Here is a 23,375-nt window from a genome sequence, read left to right on the forward strand (position 1 = left end):
CCGGGGGAGAGGTGCCCCGGCCGCGCTCCGCGGAGAAGCGCTGCTGCGGGCTGCGCCGGGAGCGTGTCAGATTGTACGCGGGGAGCGGCGGCAGCAGCGAAACATCAGAGCTTCCTGTTACATCACCCTGACCCCGCCTGCAGTCAGCGTTAAGTTACTTTTCTTTCTCAAATGGCACGTCCCAGGGAAGCCGGGCTCTTGTGGTATTTCTAGGCAGGAGCGGGGAGCTGCCCGAGTCCCGACGGTTGCCATCTGCTATCTGACGGCAGGGCTCCCGGCGGGAGGCGGTCTGCCCGCACCTTACCCGAGGTCGGTAGCAGCTCGTCCACCCAAAAAAAAAGCTAGCACTCTGAAACGAGTAGGAAAATACTCACCCGTCGTGTTGGAAAGAAGACCACGGGACCTATCTTTTCATGCATCGAGCCTGGGAGATTTGCCCTCCTTCTCAAACTAGAACCAGAGAAATACGCCAGTTTGAACCACTGTTCAAAGACCGATAATATATGATAGCCACATTCCTGTTTAACACAATTGAGCTGAAACACCTCTGCCACAGATCACAGGGGCTGCATTATGTCCCATACTGTAACTGTTGAAGAGATAGCACTACAGAGTAGCACACTGTTATTCCTCAAATGTAAAAAAAAGGTCAGAAACAAATTTCGAAATTCAAGCAAGTGCATAATTTCCAGTGTCACTTTGTTTCATACCCAGGGTAAAAAACCCAACATATTTGTATTTAAGTAAATAATTCTTTGAAACACAAGGGTAGAGAAAAGGCAGCAGGAATATTATTACTGCTGCACAGAACCCCTGGCTGTTATTTTTTTTAAATACCAGGGATTTGAAAGCTCACATTAGCTACCTGGTTTGAAAACTGTCATAGCTGAAGACAGAACAAAATTAATGGCAGCCCTTCTACTAGCTTCAAAGAACTTTGCATCAGCATCTAAAGATGCTTCAAGAGCATTTACAGGCAGGGTTGGTTTGGAACAGCCCCTAAAACCCATCTAGTTCCAAACCCCCTGCCATGGGCTGGGACACCCTCCGCTAGCCCAGGCTGCCTAAATCCCCATCCAGCATGGCCTTGAACCTTTCTAGGGATCCAGAGGTAGCCACAGCTTCTCTGGGCAACCTGTGCCAGGGCCTCACCACCCTCACAAGGAAGGATTTCTTCCCAATACCTAATCTAAATCTCACTTCCTTTGGCTTAAAGCCGTTGCCCCTTGTCCTATCACTCCATGCCCTTGCAAGCAGTCCCTCTCCAGCTTGGCTGTAGCCCCTTTAGGTACTGGAAATCAATAGACAGTTGCTGTGCACAACTAACAATTCTACCTTGAACCAATAAGGAGTTCATGGAGCATTAAGTTCAAACAATATTAACACCCATAACACCACCACCCCTTATGGAAGGCCATAAGGACCTCCCAAAGCTAGTGTTCTTTTATAAGCACTCATCAAGATTATAACCCTTTAATTTGCTCTTGAAACAAGATAAAGTATTCTGCTTGATCCTCACTACCTGTTACACACCCACTCTTTTTACCAGCAGAAACTTTGTAGAACAAGTTGTGAATTGGAAGAGGGAATTCATCTGGCCTTTGAAAATCTTTTCGTCAAAAATGGTAACAGCAAGAAGCCCAAAGTAAACAACCCCAAGCCAAGATCAGGAAAAACTGGATGAGGGAAAAAAGGAGCAGGAATACTTCAAATCCATTCAGCCACTGGATAATACAAATTGTGAAATCACACTCTAAGGTCACTAAAAGAGCAGGCATATGACTTTAATTTGGCACATATGAGTGTTGGTGCTTCTACAATCTTACATCAACAGGAGAATGTTTGAGTTTTATAATCAGTGAAGAACTAAGAACTGGCATGTTAAACTTCTAAGCAATGTAAACAGATACAAACCAAGGATTAGCTCTGATTCTGAACATCGATGGAAATTGACTTTTCCGAAGTAAATGGTATCACCTCAAGCAGTAGGATTTCATCAGAAGAGAGCCTGCCTGCATCATTTTAGACCAATTAAGACTAGGCTATAGAGTACAAGACAGTATGTTACACACTTGTGACCTACAGAATAATCCATGTATTCCAGACAAACATGCATTCAAGACAATCGTCTGAATTAGCTGGAGAGATTTATTACATAGACCATGTTTGATTTGGCATGTCAAATTCATTGGACTTGTGTAAGGTTTTAGATTTTTAAAAAAAAAACATTTAAAAGTCTCATATTCTACTTATTTAGTTATTGTTGGAACTTTCTCACTCCTACTCTACAGGTATTTGAAACATCTCAGCTGGTGTAATCTGCACTTCAAAGACTGTGAAGGCCCCCACATTACATCAGCTATCCCTTCTTCTGGCTGAAAGGCACATAAATTACACCAATACAGGCTACCTTGGTTATCAACAGCGTGGGCACGAGCAGTTCAAAAGGGATCTGAATGAGCCCAACTGACTGTACTTTAACCAAGAAAAGCTTAAACCCGTGCAAAGGAAAAAAAAGATAAAATTCTTCTACTTATAACAGATCTGATCTGAAAAGTTCAGGGACAAATATTGCTTTGCAAATAATGAGACTACTTATGATGGGCGGTAAGAGTCTCTCCAGCACTACACTTGGGACAGACGCCTCTCCCGTGACGATAAACAGACCGCAGGGGCAGGCAGTTTTTCTCCAAATTTCCCTCCCGGGCGGGCAGTACAAGCATAGCAGTGCCCTCACACGGTCTGCTGCAGAGGCCCAACTCGCTGAGCAGCTCTTGCCAGCGGTGCCCTGCAGCAGCGGGCCTTGTGCCCCGTCCCGCGGGGGGCCCGGCCGAGGCCCCGCCGCCCCACACCTGCGCCGGGCGTCCTGCGGCGCCCCCGCGCGGCAGCCGCGGTGCGGTGCGGTGCGTGGGGCCCGGTTGCGCGGCGCGGCGCTGCCACCTAGCTGCGGCCCGACCCCCACCGACGTCTGCACCTCGCGGGGAGTACCGCGGGAATATCCGTACGGTGCGGCTCGTTCCTCTGGCGGCAGGATGCCTAACTCACGCGTGGTCACTGACACCACAGCCGTGTGAAAAAAAAACCGTGGCAAGGGACCCGCACTGCGGCATTGTTACGGCTTCAAAAAGGATTACGGGATAAACGAACCTTGCACTCCCCAGGTCTTGCTTATGTATAAAATATTAAGAGTTCATGTGGAAATACTCAACCATAAATGCCTATTCCACTTTATTTGAACCTGGTTGTCTCTCAAAGAAGATATAACCAAGCAGCTGGCTACCAAACATAATCCTTATGTCCCCTTTAATATGTGTAAAGGTAGAATCTAGAAAGATTAAAACATTCTCAAAATGTAAATAAATCTATCAGTTTGGAAATAGTAGCTTGATTGGAGATGGAGGGAGAGATGCTGCCTCAAATGAACTAGAAAGTAAAAAGAAACAGGGGATAGAAAGTAAAAAGGAGAATAAGGAGGGTGTACCAGAAAAAATGTGAAGAAAAAGAGAATGAAAAAAAAGTCTTTAAATAATTCCTCAAAGACATTTTGCTGCTTCATCTGTATGGACTATGGGCACATACCAATTTATTGCTGGTCAGATGATATGTGGAAACACATCAAACCTCTGTAAAATTGGTTCAGCTTGTTGGGTTCCATCACACAAAGTGGGAGAAATTTCACAGGCCTTGCATATTTCCTCCAAAGCAACCGGGGTAGGTTGTGGAATGAAATGACTGTACGAATGGACTTGTTAATTGGAAACGTACAGTCACCGTAACTCCTTAGCATAGCTTCGTTTTCTGACCCCCGTGCTATTCAACCATCTGACTCCTCCTCTTTTCTCTGTGCGGTGGATCAATTACTCCTCTTTCTGCACTCATACTTTAATTATCTTTTAGTAATGCATAAATCTTTTTTTCTTACTTTTGCATTTGGTTATTCTGCACATATTGAGGATACAGCAATGAACCGAATCAAATGAAGGATAAGAACACAAAATAAACTTCCTGGGTAGCTGATGAAGATCAGATCGCATTGCAACTTGAACTTTTTATGGGAACCAATTCCATGCTCTGTAGAGCTACACAAAAACAAGATAGGAATACAGCTGGGCAGCTGGTATGGTGGCCAAACTGAGCACACATGAAGAGCATGCACTCTCAGATTAAATCTCTACAATTATAATCAGGTCAGTTATACAGTATACAACATTCCAGTCTTCTTTCTCATTGCACTAAGCAATGAGGCTGCAAAACAATTCACTTTGTAACATTTTCTTAGACAACTAAAACAGAAGTACAGTTGAGAGGCTATAAAGCTTTTTTCTGTCTCAACAACAACAAAACTCTCAATGGATCACTTGTTTAGTCACTGTTACTACAAAATGAATGCACAATAAATTTCTTTAGTATAACATAAGTAGGGAGAGTACCTGTTAGTCCTGTCCTAACTACAGCAGTTCTGGGAGAAGACTGCATACTTCTGGACAGCAACTAAGCACAGTCAGTAAGGACACCTTCTTTAGTGTCCAAGAGAGCTCAGCAAGCAGGAGACATGGAACACTGGCAAGCAGACACACAGCCAGGTTTCTGCAGGGACAGTAAGGCTGATTTTTTCCTACACTTCCAAGGTGGATTTTGTAAGTGTTGAATCCAGGCAGCCAGGGACAAGTCACTGAACCAAGAGGGAGCCATGAAACAACACAGTGATCACAAAGCACTATGTGTACAAATGCATCTATTCTTTCCTAAATTTTGTATCTATTGTCTCATTCAGAATATTCTATTTTAGAAATCTCACCATTCTACTTCATAAGACTTAGACTTTACAAATCCTTGTTAGCGTTCTTAGGGGGACTGCTTTAAGCATGGGCAAACCCTTTCCCCTTCCTCCCATCCCCTGCAAGGCTCCAAAGAGAATTGCATCACAAGTGAAACCACCATCAGGTTTAGAGCTGTAGTCACAGCTAGAACAGCTGGAACAGCTGGAACAGCTCTGTTCCCCCATCACCTTTATTTGGTCTTGATGCTGAGAGAAAACTCTCCGTAAAGAAACACTGCTACCAATAATGCAGACTCATATAAACACTAGTTACCTGAATGTTCCAGTCCCACTGCTAAAGAATGAGTTTCATTCTCTTCTACATTAACATTCTAAGAAATGTTTTTAGAGCAATGTGAACCATGGCCAAATACTTAAGAACTACGCTAGAGACTACCACCTTTCTTTGTAAAATGTTTTGAACATGGTGTAGGACTGCCTATGTGTCAGACAACAGTGATAGAAGGCAGCTGTTGCAAATGTGTTGCTTACCCAGCACTTCACAACTTTTTCTGCTTTCATCTGAAACCACAGACCCAGAACATCCTTACTGAGTCACTGAGCTGCTGGAGAAACCAAGTTGCACATACCTCAGCTCTCTCTATTACTAGGTACACAACACAATCTATCAATTCCCTAAGTTTTAAAACTGGTAGCCCATGGGACATTATTATGACTAAGAATGAAAGATTAGATATTTTACTGCCTTCATGATAAAACTTATACAAGAAAAGAGGCAAGCACTTGTGCACTCACCTGCACTCCTAACCAGGCCAGTGTCAGTGCAGAAGCAGGGTAAATGTGGCATCAGTAGGGTGTTCAGCATGCTGGGAAATCTTGACTCTCCCACATCTCCTGTGGCCAAAGCAACTCTTGCTTTTGAGGGCCATGTACCCTACTGTACTAAAGCAGCTGCTAGGCTGGGAGCATCTTAAACCACAGACTCTCCTGCTTGTCTGCAAGGACAAACTGCAGTTGGAAAAAAGTATTCAACCTACTGCTCTGCTCCTGTGCAGTGCAACTCACATCTACAGACTAAGTCCCGGCACACGGAGTACAGATGGGAGTAAGGAGAGTAAAGTCAATAAAAATGATCAACTACAATAGGAAGATATCAAGCTAGAACCAAAAGTGACTGGTAACAATGCACCAAACTAATTCTATGTAGAGAACTGATGTTAGTTTTCAGCAGTCTATGGAGTTTATAAGCTTCCTGTCAGAACTGCACTTCTCTGATTTATATAGTTACTGCATTCTAAGTCTGTTTCTCATACATTTCATATGACAAGAGTCTACATAAATATTTTCTGGTGTTCATTTCAGTTTCATGAGCCTTTTCCAAATCAGACTTAATAGATCCTAGATTAAGAGAGTCATGAAGGGACTTAGGCACCAGAAAATATATTTGGACAGTATTTCTGTGAGTTTTACTTACCTCCTTAGATTTAGAATGCATAAATGCTTTCATTTTCAGCAGTAAAGCTTAGCTTCTTTATAGAGATAGCCCCAAATTTATCACTGTGGTAGTTAAACATAGGTTTTCTGCAACCACACGTGCAATTCATAATGCACAGGAAAAGTCAGCTCGGTCCAATAGATCATTTGTTATTCTGTCACTGCTGTCCTTGGTCCTTGCTGTAATAACTGAGCTGCTCACATCTATTTTAGATACTTCTTTCCACACCACCTCTCTCACAAACAGCAGTTTAACTATTCTCAGTAGTTTTAACCATGAAAAGATGTGATACATTAAAAACAAATAAAAATATTTACAACATCAAAGAAGAGTTTCAAAAATATCCTATCTTTTGTTTCATAGACAGCAACATTTTTCTAAAAACCTTAATAGGAAACGAAGTTGGTTTTTTTTTTTTTCCTTTAAAAATATAATCTTATCATAAAAGATTTACCCAAGATCAGAGAAAAACCTCACAGAAGGGCAGGAACTGTACCATTGTTTCATGTCAGCCTTAAAAGAACCCAACCAATCATCAAAACCAAACCAAAAAAACCCATTTGAAGTCAACTGAAGAATAAACATAGTGTTACCTCTAGAGGAACTGTACTTATTTCTACGACAGGAATTTGTTTTGTTTTTTATAAAAATTTATTTCTGGAAATTATTAACTTGCTAGCCATGAGTCTAGTTCAGTAACAAGGACAAACACCAATCACCCCAGCAGATATATTTTAAAATCTTTACAAACATCCATCACATAGCTTCACAAATTTACAACTTTAATACTTGATGGATTTGGGTGGGTTAATTCTGACCTCCCTCTCATTTTACAATAGTGTAATTATAGGCACTTTGATGGAGTTAGTTTCAACTTGCATAACCTAAAATAAATCTGATTAAAACAAACCCAGAGTCAATTTCCTCTTTATAGCAATAGACTTATCTTTTAATCTATGACTGAAACAATCATGTCTGACAAGTGATTACTCTCTGACAAGCATTATGCTTTCTTTAGCACAAAAACAGATTTAAAAAAAGAATAATGGGGCAATAAAGTAAATTTGAATCTTGTCTACTTTTTAATCATTTTAAGTTATACACCCACACAATATGCTCTGTCCTGTTTCAGGACAATTATATACAATTAAACTACAATTTAAGAACTTTTATCAAAGTTAATGTTTATTAACATGAATAAGGAATACATAATAAAATATAATACAAGCAGCTTAATAATATGTAATCAAAATAATCGGTACAGTAAATACATTTAAATGTTGTATACTAAGTCTTTAATTCACAGGTGAGTAGTAGGTTACTTCACATCTCCATAAAAGTCAAACTTGTATTCTTTCAGGGATGATTTCCTCACCCAGAGCCTTTACTGGCTGTTTCTTTCTCCTCTTCTTGATTTTTATTAGTCTTCTTTCTCCTTTTTTTGTATTGAATCCTAAAGGAAAAATGAAGAAAGTAAGATTAGATGCTGTATGGCTATCACACACCAAATTATCAGAAAAGAGACAAGTCTTATGTTCAAGAAATATTCTTAAAAAAAGAAAAAAGAACATTGTCTTACCTAAAGTCTTCTCATGCCTGACCAATGCCAAGTTGTCTTATGTCTGTTCTCGTACACTGTATTTTACAGTCCATCTTTCTCTACCTCTGTCTCTCTTCTGATTTCCATTTTCTCTTTTCTAAGACTTTCAACTATTACATCTTATCAGGTCACTGCTTACTAATGAAAGTTGCAAGAATGTTTCAGACTGCACAATGTTTACCTCTTACTATAGCCTGTGACTGTGTCACTGCCCATACCTTTGTTACAGATCCTCAAACATGACTTTCTGGAGGTGAAATTATTTTCATTTCCAGCGCAACCACTGTAGCTAAATGGGCGACATCTTCCAGTCGAGTAATTGTAGAAAAATCTTAACTCCTTGGCTCTACAAAGTCCTCTGTCCATGGGGGTCATGCACAAAGAAGGGATAGGAGGTGGTTCTAGAAATTCCAAGAAAAACAAGGTTAGAGACAATACTGCAGTCTCTACCAGTTTTCTGTTTTGTTGATATTATATTTAAAATTTGAAGCTCACAGAATGTTGAATTTTTTATGAAATTTACTGGAAAATTTAACTCTGTCCTCTTGAAAATACAAGATATTTTATATAAGTGTCTTTCATTGATTACAAAAAAATACCACAGCAAATATTATTCTCTTTCTGAATTCCAAAAGCCAGCAAAAGCTTACCTCAAAGCAAGGTTTGTTTCCTATATATTTAGTGATGAAATTGCCATATCTGTGATAGGAGATATTATTCAAATTCAATTAAAGAAGTTTTAAGTGAAGTATTTGTGGAAAATGAAGTTAAACAAAACTTGGACAGCTTTAATAATATGGTAAATATTTATGATCATTAATTAAGTGAATTTTTCTAATTACCTTCTATTTCATTTCAGAACATCCAATAGTATAAGTATCCAGCATTTCCAACGTAAGATGCAATATCTTAGTATTGGATTTGTCAATGAATACAGAAAGCTTGACCTATGTAATACAATCATAGAATAGAATCATAGACTATCTTGAGTTGGAAGGGACACATAAGGATCATCAATTCCAACTCTTGTCTCCACACAGAGCCAACCAAGACAGAGCCCGTGACTGAGTGCATTGCCCAGATGCTTCCAGAACTCAGTCAAGCTTGGTGCTGTGATCACTTCCCTGGGGAGCCTGTTCCAGTACCCAAACACCCTCTCAGTAAAGAGCCTCTTCCTAATAGTAGAATTTGGTCTACTAGAAAACGCCAAGCAAGTATCATGAAGTAGCTTTTAAGTTGCAGAAAAACAAAGAAATGAACGTGAAGAATAAGCGCACAAAGTGACTAAGATTGCGGTGCTTTAGTGCTGCTCTTAGGTCTTTACCATTCCAAGGAGAAAGCAGATGGCTTGTTTCATCCGTGTTGCTGCAAGTGAGAGTATGAGAACTGAAACACTGGAAGTGAACTTTGGGATATCCGAAGTATCTGGGCACTGGAACAAGTTCAAGAAGCAAATCCATGCCAGAACTCCCAAACCCGGAGAAACTCCATCATCTGCCACCCTGGAGTGACTCATACACAAAATCAGAACCAACACAACTGCTGCACAGGATGGAACAAACTGATTGGGAGCTGTTATATCATCAGTTATAAGGGACCTACAGGAGTACCATTTTCCTTCAAGTAGCAGCAGAACTGAGACAGCAGAGATCTGAATGCATAAATGGAAACATGAAGCTAAACAATCTAACTAATGCTACCTAAGCAATCTTCAAATGATTGCAGTTTAAGATTTAATTATTATAATACATCCTTTTCTTGAATTCCCTCTGTGGTGTGAACAGATGACATGATCATACTTCAGGTTCTCTGAAACATGCATATTCAGATACAGATTAATACTTATCAAAAATGATCCCAAACCTGCTTTGCAACAATAATTGTTATCTCTCAGGCTTAGCTGGGGCTGTGTGACAATAAAATGTTAATTGATCACAGTACAAAAGAAGCTTGAAATGATCTTGGTGAGCGGGATGAGAAACAACATTTACTGCATTTTCTTTCACTAAACACAGTGTGTGACACTCATGAAGCTTCAGATTTTTTGCTAGATTTTTGATATACACGGACTTTGGCATCTCATTTCTGGTTGCAGCAAAGAGAAAATAAAAGAATCTTCAAGTAGCCAAGCTATTACAAAAATGAGTCACTTGCACTTGACAGTACTCTATAGGTATAACTTGGTGCAGATCCATTACAGCAAATAGAACTGTGTCAATTTATATCAGCAAAAAATACGGCCCTGACTTTGAGAAGTAATAACGGGAACTGCCGCTGTGTGCTATTTCATATTATCTGAGTTGAAAATTGACTTTTGATCTTGCATCCCACTTAGATCTCACAAATCAAATGTAGAGTATAGCACTCATAATTTCCCACTATAGATCATTTGATGTAATCTAAAAATGAAAAGTTTGATTCTTGGCTTCACTTTCTCTTAGCTTTCCCAGAATAAAAGTTATTTAAATCTTCCACCCAAGTAAGACCAGAACTTTACTCTCTGCAGAAAGTTCATTGCTGAGAGACAGCACTAGAAGTTTCATGTTTATACACAGAAAAAAGCTGTTTGTTTTGTTCAGCCATAGAAGAGCTTAATCTTCTGAAGATCAAGAACTTGGTTGGAAATCTGTTAATCTGATATCATTGCAGAGTTACAGATATCACCAATAACATGTTTGAGGGTTTTTTCTTGAAATCAAGATAAAATAGCATTTCAATTGTGAGGTAAGGTTTTCTATGTGAAAAAAAGTGTCAAAACCCCTTTTTTGACAGTCATAGGTACATAGTCAGGCCAATATACATGTAAAACAGATGTTATAAATGACAGACCAGCTACTTTGCTTGTGCTTGAGAAGATGGGTATCAGCCACTCCATCGCAAACAGCCCATTCTGACCCTCATAAGTGCACAGCCAGATTGCTGTCCCTCACTAAGGACCATGGGGTTTCATAGGGCACATTTGTGTGAGATTGCTCGCTCTACATTGCAACTTCAGTTTACATCTCTACCTCTAGTAATAGCAGGAATGGAAGCTATGTTCTCTCCATCCCTGCAGAAACATCAGCTGTCAGTTTTGGCCCTACCCTGTAGTGGGACTGCACAAGGCACAAGATTTTAGCCCAACCCAGTAGCCTGAAAGGTACAGGCTGATAAACAGAATGGCAGCAGGTGGGTGCACAAAGCAGGCCAGTACAAGACAGACATAGCTGATCTAGTAGGGAACAACCTGTGGGGTCTTCAGACTTTCTGCTGCAACACACTGGTCCTTCCAAGACCATGTTTCTTACCTGATCCATCCAGCTACACTGACTTCACCCACCCTTGATCCCTGAGTTCTTCCACCAACTTTCAAGTTACCTCTCCCTCCCAAAATCGGTTCTACCAGAAAATTCACTACTGCTGACATAATCAAGAACCCTTCAGTTTCCTCTGACAAAACATAATGAATTATGTCCCTTTGCTTGCATTGATCAATTGTTTTGGGGATTTGAGGATTCATATTATGAGTAAAACCCTTCAGAGGAAGTGTACACTCTTATGTCCCTAGAGTTATTATCAGGCCTTAAATCACTAAAATATTTTTTAGTGAAATAAGTTGCCAAAAGCTTTACTGTTTTATATTTGGTGATTTTAGTAAGAGTGCTTTGGTGTTTACTCGTGCTAAGCAAACAATCCAACTATCACAGAAACTGAACCCAACATTAGTTATAGATGACAGTGCAGGCAAAAAAAAAAAAAAAGAAAAAAAGAAAATACAACACACATTCAAGCTTTATTAAACATATTCTAAACAAAGAGCACAGGAATGTTATCCTACATATCCATTATCTTGCAGATCATATTAAACACAACAGCCTTAGTGAATTTGTAAGCCATCACTCAGTCCCCAAAAGCAAAAGAAAGTGTAAATGCAAAAAACCCCAACAGAAATACTTGGTAAGAACGCTCAGGCTTTTTCCAACTGTTTCTTGTTTCCTCTTGCATAACTGTGGATCATAAAAATGACATGCCTCAAATTCAATCACCCTTTACAGCACGAGCAAGTACGAGCAATCTACAGTGGACAACCTCCAGCTGTAGGAGCTGTTAAAACCTGGCCCTCCCTCTACTGTAAAGATTCAGATTCTCATCTGCATTGTAACACACAGTGCAAAAATACCCTGATGCAGAGACAAACTTAGTTCACTTAGATTATATTCCAAGAACTGAGTTTAGTATGGCCTTAGTGAAAACAAAATTGTGATGAATATATTGTACCGTATTTCAAAATACAAATATGGTCCTTTTCTAACTGTTAAAAGGAGATTCAAATCAGCTGCCAATTAATTACCCCCTCCCCCCCAATACTAATTTTGACTAAAAGAATTTGCATCATTGCTTTCAGTATTTAAATTTTTGCATTTTTTTATTTATCAGACCTTCAGGAAGTGCACACTTTCAGAAGAGCGTGAGATGTGGTCAGTCTTTCACTTTTTGATACTTATTGCTGTAAGTAGCAACATATTTCATTGCTTTGACTTTCTCTGCTTACCAAAACATTTGACATAAATGGAAGCCCATTCTTTAGTCTCAGATAAATGGGTGGAAATGGAGCAATCCGGAATGCATATGAAAGACCAAGAGCTAAGTACTGCAGAAGTGAATTCTTACCAAAAAAAATGGGAAAGTGGTTGCGCTCCTCCTTTGGGGAACTACTGTTCAGAGTGTTTGATTTCTTATTTGGAGCAGTTGACAACAAATTCACTAAAATTAAAAAAAAAAACAAAACAAAACCAAAACCAAGTTGAAACATTAAGTGACAGGTTATCCAGATAGAGCAAAGCTCTGAAAATAAGCTGTAATTTTTACTCGTTAGTCTTGCTCTATGCCAATATTCATACCACTAAAAGGGAGCATTTATTTAAGTTCCAAAGGCACAGGACACTGATGTCCTGAGGCAACTTTAAGATGTATTTCTTTAATTTTACTGATAGCAGATTTAAACCAAACATGGCTTGGTAAAGTTCTATTTAGGTAAACTAGCATTCTAAGCTTTGCAATTGTAAGTTTTTTGCAAAATACGTATTACTGACATGAAAATGGCTATGAAGCTAATTTTAATGTTACTGAATTCACTGTGCTTATATATTTCAACTAACATTCATATCTTCAAATAAACAGGAAAACAAGTGGACAAGACAAGGTTTGTCTGCATTAAAAAAGGGATAAAGAGGAAAATCCAATTCTTACCAAAAAGTGGAGAAAACTGTTTGGGTTCTTTCTCTGGGGAACTACTGTTCATATTGTTAGGATGCTCCTCAGATGGAACAATTGGCAATGAATTTGCTAGAAGAAAACCAAAATGAAAACAATGAGAAAAAACACAAAACCAAATTGGTATCAATGATTTAGTATCACTAAAGGTAAAACCTTTGATCTATTTGTACCATGGCAATAGTCCTTAATCCTCTCTTTCTTCTTGGGTATTCAAACAAATTTACAAGGAGATGTTACTTCAGATTAAAGTCTGATAAAGAATAAAATTCTGCCACTTTTAGTCTGGAAGGTAAAAGTGGAATCAGAGCCCAGGAAGAAATGCTTCAGCAAAAGTAGGAGAAAAGCATATTGCTCTACATGTATACCTCAGAAACCAAACAAACCCATAGCACGTCTTTCCTTTTCTACATGTCAAAAAGTTCAAGCACCCCTTGCCAAAATGACAAATGTGAAGCAGTACTGGAAAAAGTCCCATTAGAGACAAGCAAGAAGAAAGGGTCTGGAGGTGCTGGGTGGGAAGATGTATTCATTTTAGGAATAAAATTAAGTACTTTCTGAAAGGTAGAGGAGTTATGAAGACTACCGTATTCTCATATAGAACAATTCATAGGAGCTGGTAGGATAAGGAAGCAGACAAATGATGTCAGTCAGTCTGAATGGCTATTTTGCACCCCAAGCTGCACACCACATCATTCAGAAGTGAGGGACAGATTTCCCATAATTCTTTAGTGGAACATTAGCAACACACAATAAGGAAACTGTAAAACCAGAAATTCCTACATTGGCACCTCTTTTCATTACTAGACTTGGCTTGAAAAAGATGTATGGGTTAAAAAAAACCAAGCACAAACCCACAATGTTTTATGATACTATAAAGCCAAACAGCTGGCAGAGTTTAGATTAGAAAAAAAGATTTATGTGTCTGTAATCAGAATGGGTCCATTTCTTCATTCCCTGTCATTATAGTCTCTATTACTGTAATCTCTCTACCTTCCTCAATATAGGTAGCAACATTTTTACCATTTCAAACGTAATTTCCCCAAATTTCCATCCTAGAAAGTGTGTTCATACACTTTTTCCTCTAATGGTAAGTTTAATGGAGAATTGTGATGCTCTAATGTGAAAGCCAGGAGAGAGTACTCGCTATGGACCAAATTCCCTCTCCAATTGAAAGTGATGTTATTTCAATTACTTAATCTTTCTGTATTGCTTTTAAATGCTTTAATTTCAAATTATAGAGCATAAACTATTGGTTTTAACTTATATATGTTAAACAAACAGTATACAGATTACTGAGAACCTTCTTGTGCAGATAGATTTAACAAATATTTTGTATTAACATATATACAGAGAAATAGCTGTCATGAGAAAAGTAACAAAGGACTCCTTTAATATTAATTAAAATTAATAGTACCTATCAGGGCTATTTTTTAGTTTGTATTTTTCTTTTTGTATTTATCTTTAAACATATCTATTTAATAATTAATTTCTGACATAAAATATTGCCACCTCAGGGTTCACTAAGTTGTCTTTTTTTCATGCAAGACACAGCATTGTTTATATAAGAATGAAACTCTGAATAATGAGGACAACAACTTACAGTTGTCTTGGCAGGTAGTCTGGCATTCTTCCAAATTCTTGAAGTTGTTCTGGTTTCCAAGGCACCCACCATACTTGAATACTTCACATACCTTTGTCTCTTTGTTGTAGAAATACCTGGAAAAGTACCCACGGCAGATTCCAGGGTCTTTCTTATGAAAGCAGAAGTCGGGCTTTTCTGTGAATAACAGCAAATGATGAGCATGGTGGAGGAAGAAAAGGAAAAAATCAATAGACTTCCAAAGACAACAATAGAACTGGACAAAGTTTATACAATACACTTGCAATTTGGGATTAAAGACTAAGTATAAAATGATTGCTGCTTCATTTTACGTCTTTTGTTCTATATATAACCCTGCAGTATTATGCTGGAGCATCCAGGGGATATTTTATTACTTTTCCTCTTTTCAAGCTGCCAGTAAATTGTATCTTGAAAAATGAGAACTAATGATTACTTTAAGTGTCCTCCCACATTGATGCTCTAAGAAGAAAATTCTTTTTTACTATGAATGAAAACAAGATTTGCATCTCAGCTAGATCTAAGTATACATTCTTCTCATTTATGTAGTCATTTTAGTAAATGTTAGTATGAATTATATAGAAAGCAATGTTAAAATAGAAGGAAAAAGGAAATGCTTTTAAAAAAAGAACAGAAAAAATATCTAACAATGATTTTGTCTGGGACAGTCTGCTGCTATAAAAGGTTACAGGAAACTGGGAGACAGAGCAACTATTCTAACTTCATTTTTCAGTCCCAGTTCCTAATTTACAATGAGTAACTGCAATATCAATCAAGAAAAAGTTAATATGAATATCGAGGCATGATATCGTGCCTTCTGGCAGAGAGGAAAACCACATAGACATAAAACAATCCACAAATGTTGGCTTCTCACTACATTATTTTTTTTTCCTCAAAATTATATTCTTAAAATAAAAGAATATAACCAATAATGAAATATATGTGTATTCTCAAATTCTTTCTTTTAATTAAAAATATGATTCTTGACTGAGGTGGCTTGCAGAAGAGTATTTAGCCATCACATAAGACAATTATATCAAGTGTCACACAAAGACCTTTCTTACCTGTGAAACTGAATAGGACATTGAGACTGAAACAGCGCAGAGGGCTGCTTTTTTAATAAAAATGTCTGCAGAACAAGTACTTTGAAGTCCCTAACATTTTTGAATAGGTTATGGAGTTGTGAGGAAGTTAATCCAATTACATGTATTTTAGACAAATAGCAAGAACAAGAATAATATTGATACACATCATATATTTATATAAAACATTATAGTAGCTCATAACTAGTGTTTTAGCAAGAAATCATTGTCAGTATCTTATATGTCAAGTGTTATAAAGCTTAATGAACAGCAAAATGTCATTTTCAGAGATCACACAAAGTGAAACCATTAAAACATCTTGCATAAAATAACAAAATCAATTATTTTAGGCACTCCTGGATAGCTTCACTTTTATTTTCCACTACAAGTTGTATTGTCTGCCAGTAAGTGTATGTATTCTACAGTTCAGATATTTCACATTTCTTACAATTCAGATGCAGAGCCTACTGACATTCACAGATTCACAAAAATAAGTTCCCATAGACTAACAAATACAAAAGGTATGGGCACAGCATAAGATATGCTTTCAGCTGAGAACAGAAATGAGCAGATAAACAAGAATCTACCAGAGTGGTATCTATTCCATATATCATTTATCAGGAGCTCAAAACCAATAGGAGCTACAGAAAAAAATATTCCATCAAATATTGGATAATATTGTGGAATAACAGAATTATTAGATAGATATTGAGAAAGGAAGGTGGATAATAATAAGGGTATGTAAAGTAGACTGCAAGATTATGACGGATTCTTAAAAACAGCTGCTCTTCATTTAGAAAATGCCTTATATTAAAATGGTTCTTGCAGAAAAAGGAAATGAAGTCTAAATAAGTTGAGCTTGCAACTAACTTTTATATCTGCTTTTGGAGAGAGACGTCATGAAGGCAATATAATCCTAACTATACTAAGTATTATTATACTTCTAAACGTACTCCTCTTTCTCCAGTGACTCAGTATTTGAGATCACATTACTGGAAACAACAGTAAACATGTAGTCATGTTGACATTAGTCACGAGCTGAACTGAACAGGGTATCTTCTATTTTGTCATTAAAAGCAGAGTACCAGAGTCAGACCTTAAAGGAAATAATCCCAAATGTCTGCAGCATCTGTGGAAAAACAACTTTAGTAACTTCCATAGCATAGAATCAAGATTTTTTTTTTAATGTATTAAGAATGGAAAAGACAGTACACAAGGAAAAGAAAACCATCATCCCAGTATGAATATGTTCCAGAATATTATTCTGCAACAATAAATGATTTAATTCGTCTATTTCAAACCCTACGTGCAAATAGTGCTATTTCTGTGAGGAGTTAAATGCACACCAATTCAGGAAAAAGGAAATGTAAGGAGGGATAAAGGAAGGAGGTTAAGCAGAGAGAGAAGTTTAATTGTGAAGACATGTACTCAAGTCTGTATTTGGGGAACTCTGGCTACCAGCATTGGGCCCAATCCATATCAGTTTCTAATATGGAAAGAGAGGGTGGGGTGGACTACACCTTCACAAGCTCTATTACAGATGTACAATTCCCTTGTTAGGAACACAGGCTACTTCAATAGACAAACAACCTTTCAAGAGAAGTGATTCTTGTTGCTAAAGCAGAGTCTACTTAGCAAATCTGGGTATCAGGTATTTAAATTTCTGTAAACAGTCCGCCCATTGAGGAGTAAGAAACTTGTTCCTTCATAAATAATTAGGGGACGTCCCTAAACTCTGTTGCCTATGGAGGCAATGCTTGAAAATTTCTGTTTCAGAGTGGTATTTTTATTTCCCATCATGGCTAATTATATAATGTTGAAATCTCTGCAGATCCCTTTTGTCTTTATTGAAGAAAGAGAAGTGTCACCATGTATTTATTTTGGGGAGAAGAGATTGCAGCTCCTATCTTCAGTAGCCACAGCTGTCCTCAAATGGAAATAAGAGCTCATTTTACTGTGACATTTTTGTTTCCATGAGGAGATATCTTGGAACCATACATAAAGGATTTACCAAAAGAAGCTAAATCCCTAATCACTGTGTAAGAGTCTTAAATAAACATAATTACCTTTCTTAATTTTCGCTAACATCATCTTTGGAGGCAATTCTGCAATGTAAATAAAAAGAAAAGTATTTAGCAAAAGTATACATGTTATGTGTTACCTGTGATACCAGGGTACTTTCCAGTAACTACCAACACTAGGGAAGAACAATTCAACCTTTCTTCCCCTTCTTTATTAGTGAAGTAGCACAAAATCTTGTTCTGGAGGACTTAAGTATTGTTTCCTTCATATGTGAAGACCTGCTGTATTGAAAACTTGAGGATATGGAAAGTACTGGAAACAAGCTATACCAATATCAAACTGGACAGACAGATTCCTCTTTGTATTACTGAACCAGAATCTTGTATTATGCAATCTTACTCTCAAAAGAGGAGTAATTATCCCATTTAATTAACCCAACTGTTGTACCTACTGATACTGTAAAGAGTTTTGGAGCTGATCTACGTAGCAACAGACCTCTCTCATGCTAATTCCATTTCATTATGATGTTTACCATTTTAAAGCCCCTCATCCATGTGTGTCCAACTATCTATAGAGTAGTACAGGGGACAAACTTGTTTGTACTGTACTTTTACTGCCTGATCAGCAGTGAAGAAGTTGCTATTATCATTTTTAATGGAGAAGCCTGGGTTCTATTGTACATGCTCAAGAAGCTGGGTGTCTAAATTCAACCCCATATACCTTTTCAGCAACTGAAAACAAACCTTTCTGCCCTTTTAGTAGATTACCTAATCATAAATCTACAGAAGAGACCAAGGGGAGACTGACTCAGCCAATGTGTAACAAAGGCTGAAAACTTTTCGACACCCAAGAGAGGGAAAAGTGGCCAGGGATAACTTTCATATTTTCTATTACAGATCTTTTGCAAGGCACACAAGATACTAGCTTCTGGACTTCACATAAGTTATCTGAATTGTGTTGCTTCATAATTCTTGTTTTGCACCTGTGCTTTTCTTCATGGCATTGTAAAATCCTACTTTCTACAAACCCTCCTTTGCCTGCTGACCTCTTGCAGGAGGACTAAAGTGGTGTAGCTAATGCCTTGCTTGAAACTGTCTGCTGAAAAGCAAGTGCAATCTTATTTTGTATTTTGCTCTCTCAGGCAATCAAAAATGATAAGCACTCTAAGAGTGATATATCATTTGTCTGAATATTTCTCCAGTTCTTCCTATTAGTATCAGGCTGTGCCTCCAGCATTTAAATCCATGCCCATGGACATTCACGTCAGGCTATTGCACTAATTTCACTCAGCTGTTCCCTTCCGGCCAAAATCGACAACTGTACTTTGGCATATCACCTCTGCTTTTCTGACATGGAACAGGAAGAATTTATCATGAGTTTTAACCTTACTACTATGTCAACAGGGTCTTTTTGTTTCTTGTTTCAGTCAAAAAGCCAAATCCACAGCTGAGTTAATGTCTTCTTTGTAAACAAACTGTATTTCCAAGTAAATCTGCTGCATAAATAATAGACATTCCAATTGCTGTCATGTCCAGAGCCTTTTATCAGTAGGTATTGTCCCACGTTAGAAGATTAAGTAGCCTAAGATACATTTCTGAACTCTCTATATATGACATCTGAAATATTTCTTAGTCTTGGGGTGTGCAACCTGTAGCTGGGCTCTCTGAACTTTCTTGGACTGCCTTCAGTCATTTATAGGAATTACTAATTTCTATCTTTGATAGCTTATTCATTCAACAATTTTAATAAGCTGCTCTGTTTTAAGGAGGCTGGCAATTCACTCCTGTTGGTTCAGTTATTCTTGCATTTGTGCCTAATATTGGAAAAATTTTGACTGCTCACATTATTTCTTCTAAATTTATGCATACATATTAGCCTAATTTATGTTGAGCTTATTTTCAGCAGTCTTGACCTTCGCATTCTTCACAGTGATGATTATCTGAGTATCCCTTTTATTTTATTTTTAAGCATTTCCCTATCACTCATACTCTTTTCAGTCTGATTTCTACAGTTACTAAATAGTGATTCTCCTGCAGTAATAAATACTGAAAACAGTAAGTAACATGAATATAACCATATATTGCAAGACTGCACAGAGACAGAGAAAGATTTAACAAATAGAACCTACTGAATTATATTTGGTTTTAGGGAAATATGTTGGCTAACTTATTAGTTTATTTTATGGCTGATGGTTGATAGAATACTATGAGTGCCACCAAACCATTTTATCAGTTGCTATTCATTCAGAAAATACAGAAATGATGAGCCTTTATTGCTCCAGTTCCTCACAGTGGACTCAACACTTGCAGTCTTAGATGACTCTCATGAATACACCAAATATTGTACTTTGGTTGAATACCAAGATGTCAACACTAAGCCAGTTCTCCTTTTGAATAACTGAGTCTGAAAACTACCTTCTACTGAGAATGAATCCTATCTCACCTCAAAGTCTAAATAAATGAATACCCAATATGTGAATTTATGTGCAGAAAACCCCCATAGTTGGTATTCTATCTAAGGATTATCACATACCTTTGAGGAGCTATTTATTCTGGAATTTTCCGTTTATTTCTATTGTCTCCCTTCAGTACCTCCCTCACTATTCACTTCCTGTTTACACAAGCAGACACATTCCATCCGATTGCCATGAAAGCAAGATCTATATTACATAGCCAGAGGAAATACTCATTAAGACTTGAATTCCTTTACTCTCTAAAAATACCGTTTTGACACATTTCTAGCTCCTCTGGCATTAACTTCCAATTTTAACAATCTTCTAAACTTCACGTATTCCTGTGAGGAACAGGAGATGGTTACTTTGACAAGGCTGAAAGCTATAGTTAATTACAAGGATAATTTTTAATAGCAGAAGGAAGTTGCTGCATATTCTGCTGTGATTCATATTTTGATCTCATTTTCGTCTTTTTAATGATTACTTCAGAAGGCTTCAACAAAACAGATCTTTGAAAACAAACAGATATAAATGACATTTCTAATGAGAATTATTTACTACTGTAGTTCTAATTATGTTCAATCATAGCAGGTGTCCAAAATTTTGGACAGCTTCTACCTGCTTGTCAAGGAGAAACTTGGGATGAAAAAATTGGATTAGAAACTCTGAAAGCAATAAAGAACATCCATGCTGCGCACCAGCTTAGTGCAGCTTCAAAATCAATTTCACTTTAGGAACTCATTCAAAACAGGGCTCTAACTAGAAAATAAGTCTGCTTACATTGGACTCCATTCCACAGGTCCACTAAAAAACCCACACTTATCTTTGACCTTTCTAAATCCCAAATGTTTGCTTGCACAAAGTGAAATAATTCAGATAACTACAACACAGTATAATACCGAGAACATAGAGGTATCACCTTACTATAATAGGAACTGAAGAGGGCCTCTACTTCCAAGATTCATATGGTTTGTGGGTGAGAAATAACAGATGCAAATGAAGAACTGATAGGAGGATAAAAGAATGGGTACTGGCCTGTTACCACACACTTCTTCTGACATTCTTCCAGTGACAGAAAGTTGTTCTCATTGCCATGGCATCCACCATATTCAAATATTTCACACTCGTGGCTTTGAATATTGAAGTAATAGCGCATGTGGATTGCTTTGCACGGGCCTTCATCTGCTTTCATACCACAGATTGAATGCCCGAGTTTCAGTGGTGGCAAAGCAGCACCTGTCATATAGAGGAAAAGAAGAATACTTGTTATTAGGTCAGTTTGCTTCACTGCACAGCAAAACTTCAAATGAGACTGCTCACAACTTCTAGACAGGCACTGCATAACACCTGGCTGTAAAGCTCTGAACACCTTAAACACACGTGTGAAAAGAAAATCCTCCTCTGCATTGGAATATGAATTCCATTAAATCAAAACAAATGAGTTGTTTTGATTTTCAATCAGAACCGCTCACCTTATAAACTTAAGCTCCTCGTCATAAATCTCTAAATAGCTATGAATAGTGGCTCCATCACAGGGGCTAGAGAGAAATTCTGAACAGCAAATACACTGAGAAAATCCTAGTAGCTCCCTAAGACACAGTGACTACCCCTTCATAAAAAAGGCAGAAAGAGGGTTGTGCTCTCTTCCATGTGCTTCTAACAGTGACATAGCTCATGAAGACGGACATCTGACCAGTGCGGGATGAACTAATCCAGACAGCCCTGCAGAGGGCACCATTCCCCTATCAGGTTACACGGTACTGGTACATAAGCCTGTCCCCTATAATTGAAAAGTCATCATTCAGTCTTTTTTTCTTTGATCTCACTGTTCTGGCATTAGAGCCTTCAAGAGCTAACTAGTACATGACTACAAAGGTATGGTGAAACGAAACAGTATCTTTCCAAATCGTGTCATTTATAGACATTAGTAGATCAGGGAATGTTTTGTAAAATACATCATATAATATGTCACAGTTTCACACTGTGAAAGTCTATAAAGAGAATTCTGAGTGATGATCCAGTTCCTGATACTGTTCCTATATCAACATACTGTTTAATAGCTTTCCCTGTTTTGCTTTTCCATGGAACTATTTTAACCTAAATGATTTTGAAAATTTTACAGAGCTTGTGTACGTGGTACAGCAACCAGAAGAGGAAACCTGACATTTCTCGTTCATTGTCCAAAGTTAATCACAACACTGATGCTTCTTAACATGTATCTATGAGTGCTTTCTTCAGTGGCCTGGGAAACAGGAGCCAGGGTGGCAGGGGGGGAGGGTGGGGAGAAGATGAGGACAAGAGTTTATATGATCATTGCACTGCTTCCTACTATTAACTAGATTAAGATTCCAGTTTTCATTAAAAGAAATCCACAATAACTACATTATTAAAATGAAATTGGTATAACTAGTATCTATTTGCTCTGTAGAGATCTAATTTTAATGTATATAATTTGCCTTATACAATCTTTAAATGAAATTCACAGCTGAGATACAGCCTCAAAACTGATGTCAGTATAAGTTTACTAATTTTATTCCATTTGAGCCATTGATATCTTTTAAACCTACAAGAAAGAAAATTTTCAGCATTAAAATCTTTTAATGCATAGCATTTGAAAAGTTAACATCCTTCATTACACAGTCACTGTCAACACAAAAATCATAGCACACAATTACATCTTCTAAAAATGGATAATTTGGTGTTAAAGTACAAATTAAGAAGATTAATCCAAAACCTCTCATTAAATATTTAGTCTCTAAAATAGTTTGTGACTGTTTCCTCATCAGTGAAATTAACAGTTACAGATTTTCAAGTTAGGAAAATAGATTTGAAAATATTATTGAAGACTAACAGGAAATGTGGATTAATTAAAAGAAAGATTTTTATGAGATTCTAGATTCAGTAAACTTCCTATCGTGCTCAGCTTGCCAAACAGATTTCTGAATTTTGTTTCTTGACAGTTTCCTTATCTGGATTTTCCCGAGTTCATGAAAAATTAGGATTTAGAAGTCACAAGAGATTCTCAGTTGGACATCAAAGATCTGAAGTTCTCCAACAGGTTTGGGAATCC

The 23,375-nt window shown here is 37.7% G+C and overlaps 1 protein-coding gene across 2 annotated transcripts in view; it reads right to left on the reverse strand.

Annotated features, from left to right (window-relative positions):
• Positions 1-7,439: 7,439 nt before the first annotated feature.
• TFPI (tissue factor pathway inhibitor) overlaps positions 7,440-23,375 on the reverse strand; it is a 29,180-nt gene continuing 13,244 nt past the window's right edge. The window contains exons 3-9 of one of the 2 annotated variants that reach the window (XM_084265374.1): positions 21,341-21,541; positions 17,898-17,936; positions 14,732-14,908; positions 13,105-13,200; positions 12,526-12,618; positions 8,094-8,276; positions 7,440-7,728 (exon numbers count right to left, since the gene is read on the reverse strand). In XM_084265374.1, coding sequence (XP_084121500.1) covers positions 7,616-7,728; positions 8,094-8,276; positions 12,526-12,618; positions 13,105-13,200; positions 14,732-14,908; positions 17,898-17,936; positions 21,341-21,541 — 902 coding nt within the window. In that variant the 3' untranslated portion in view covers positions 7,440-7,615. Of the gene's footprint in view, positions 7,729-8,093; positions 8,277-11,628; positions 11,862-12,525; positions 12,619-13,104; positions 13,201-14,731; positions 14,909-17,897; positions 17,937-21,340; positions 21,542-23,375 lie in introns of those variants that run through there. The other variant, XM_084265373.1, reaches the window with a different exon arrangement.

This window comes from Gallinula chloropus, assembly GCF_964237585.1.
Source record: "Gallinula chloropus genome assembly, chromosome: 5".
Lineage (NCBI taxonomy): Eukaryota > Metazoa > Chordata > Aves > Gruiformes > Rallidae > Gallinula > Gallinula chloropus.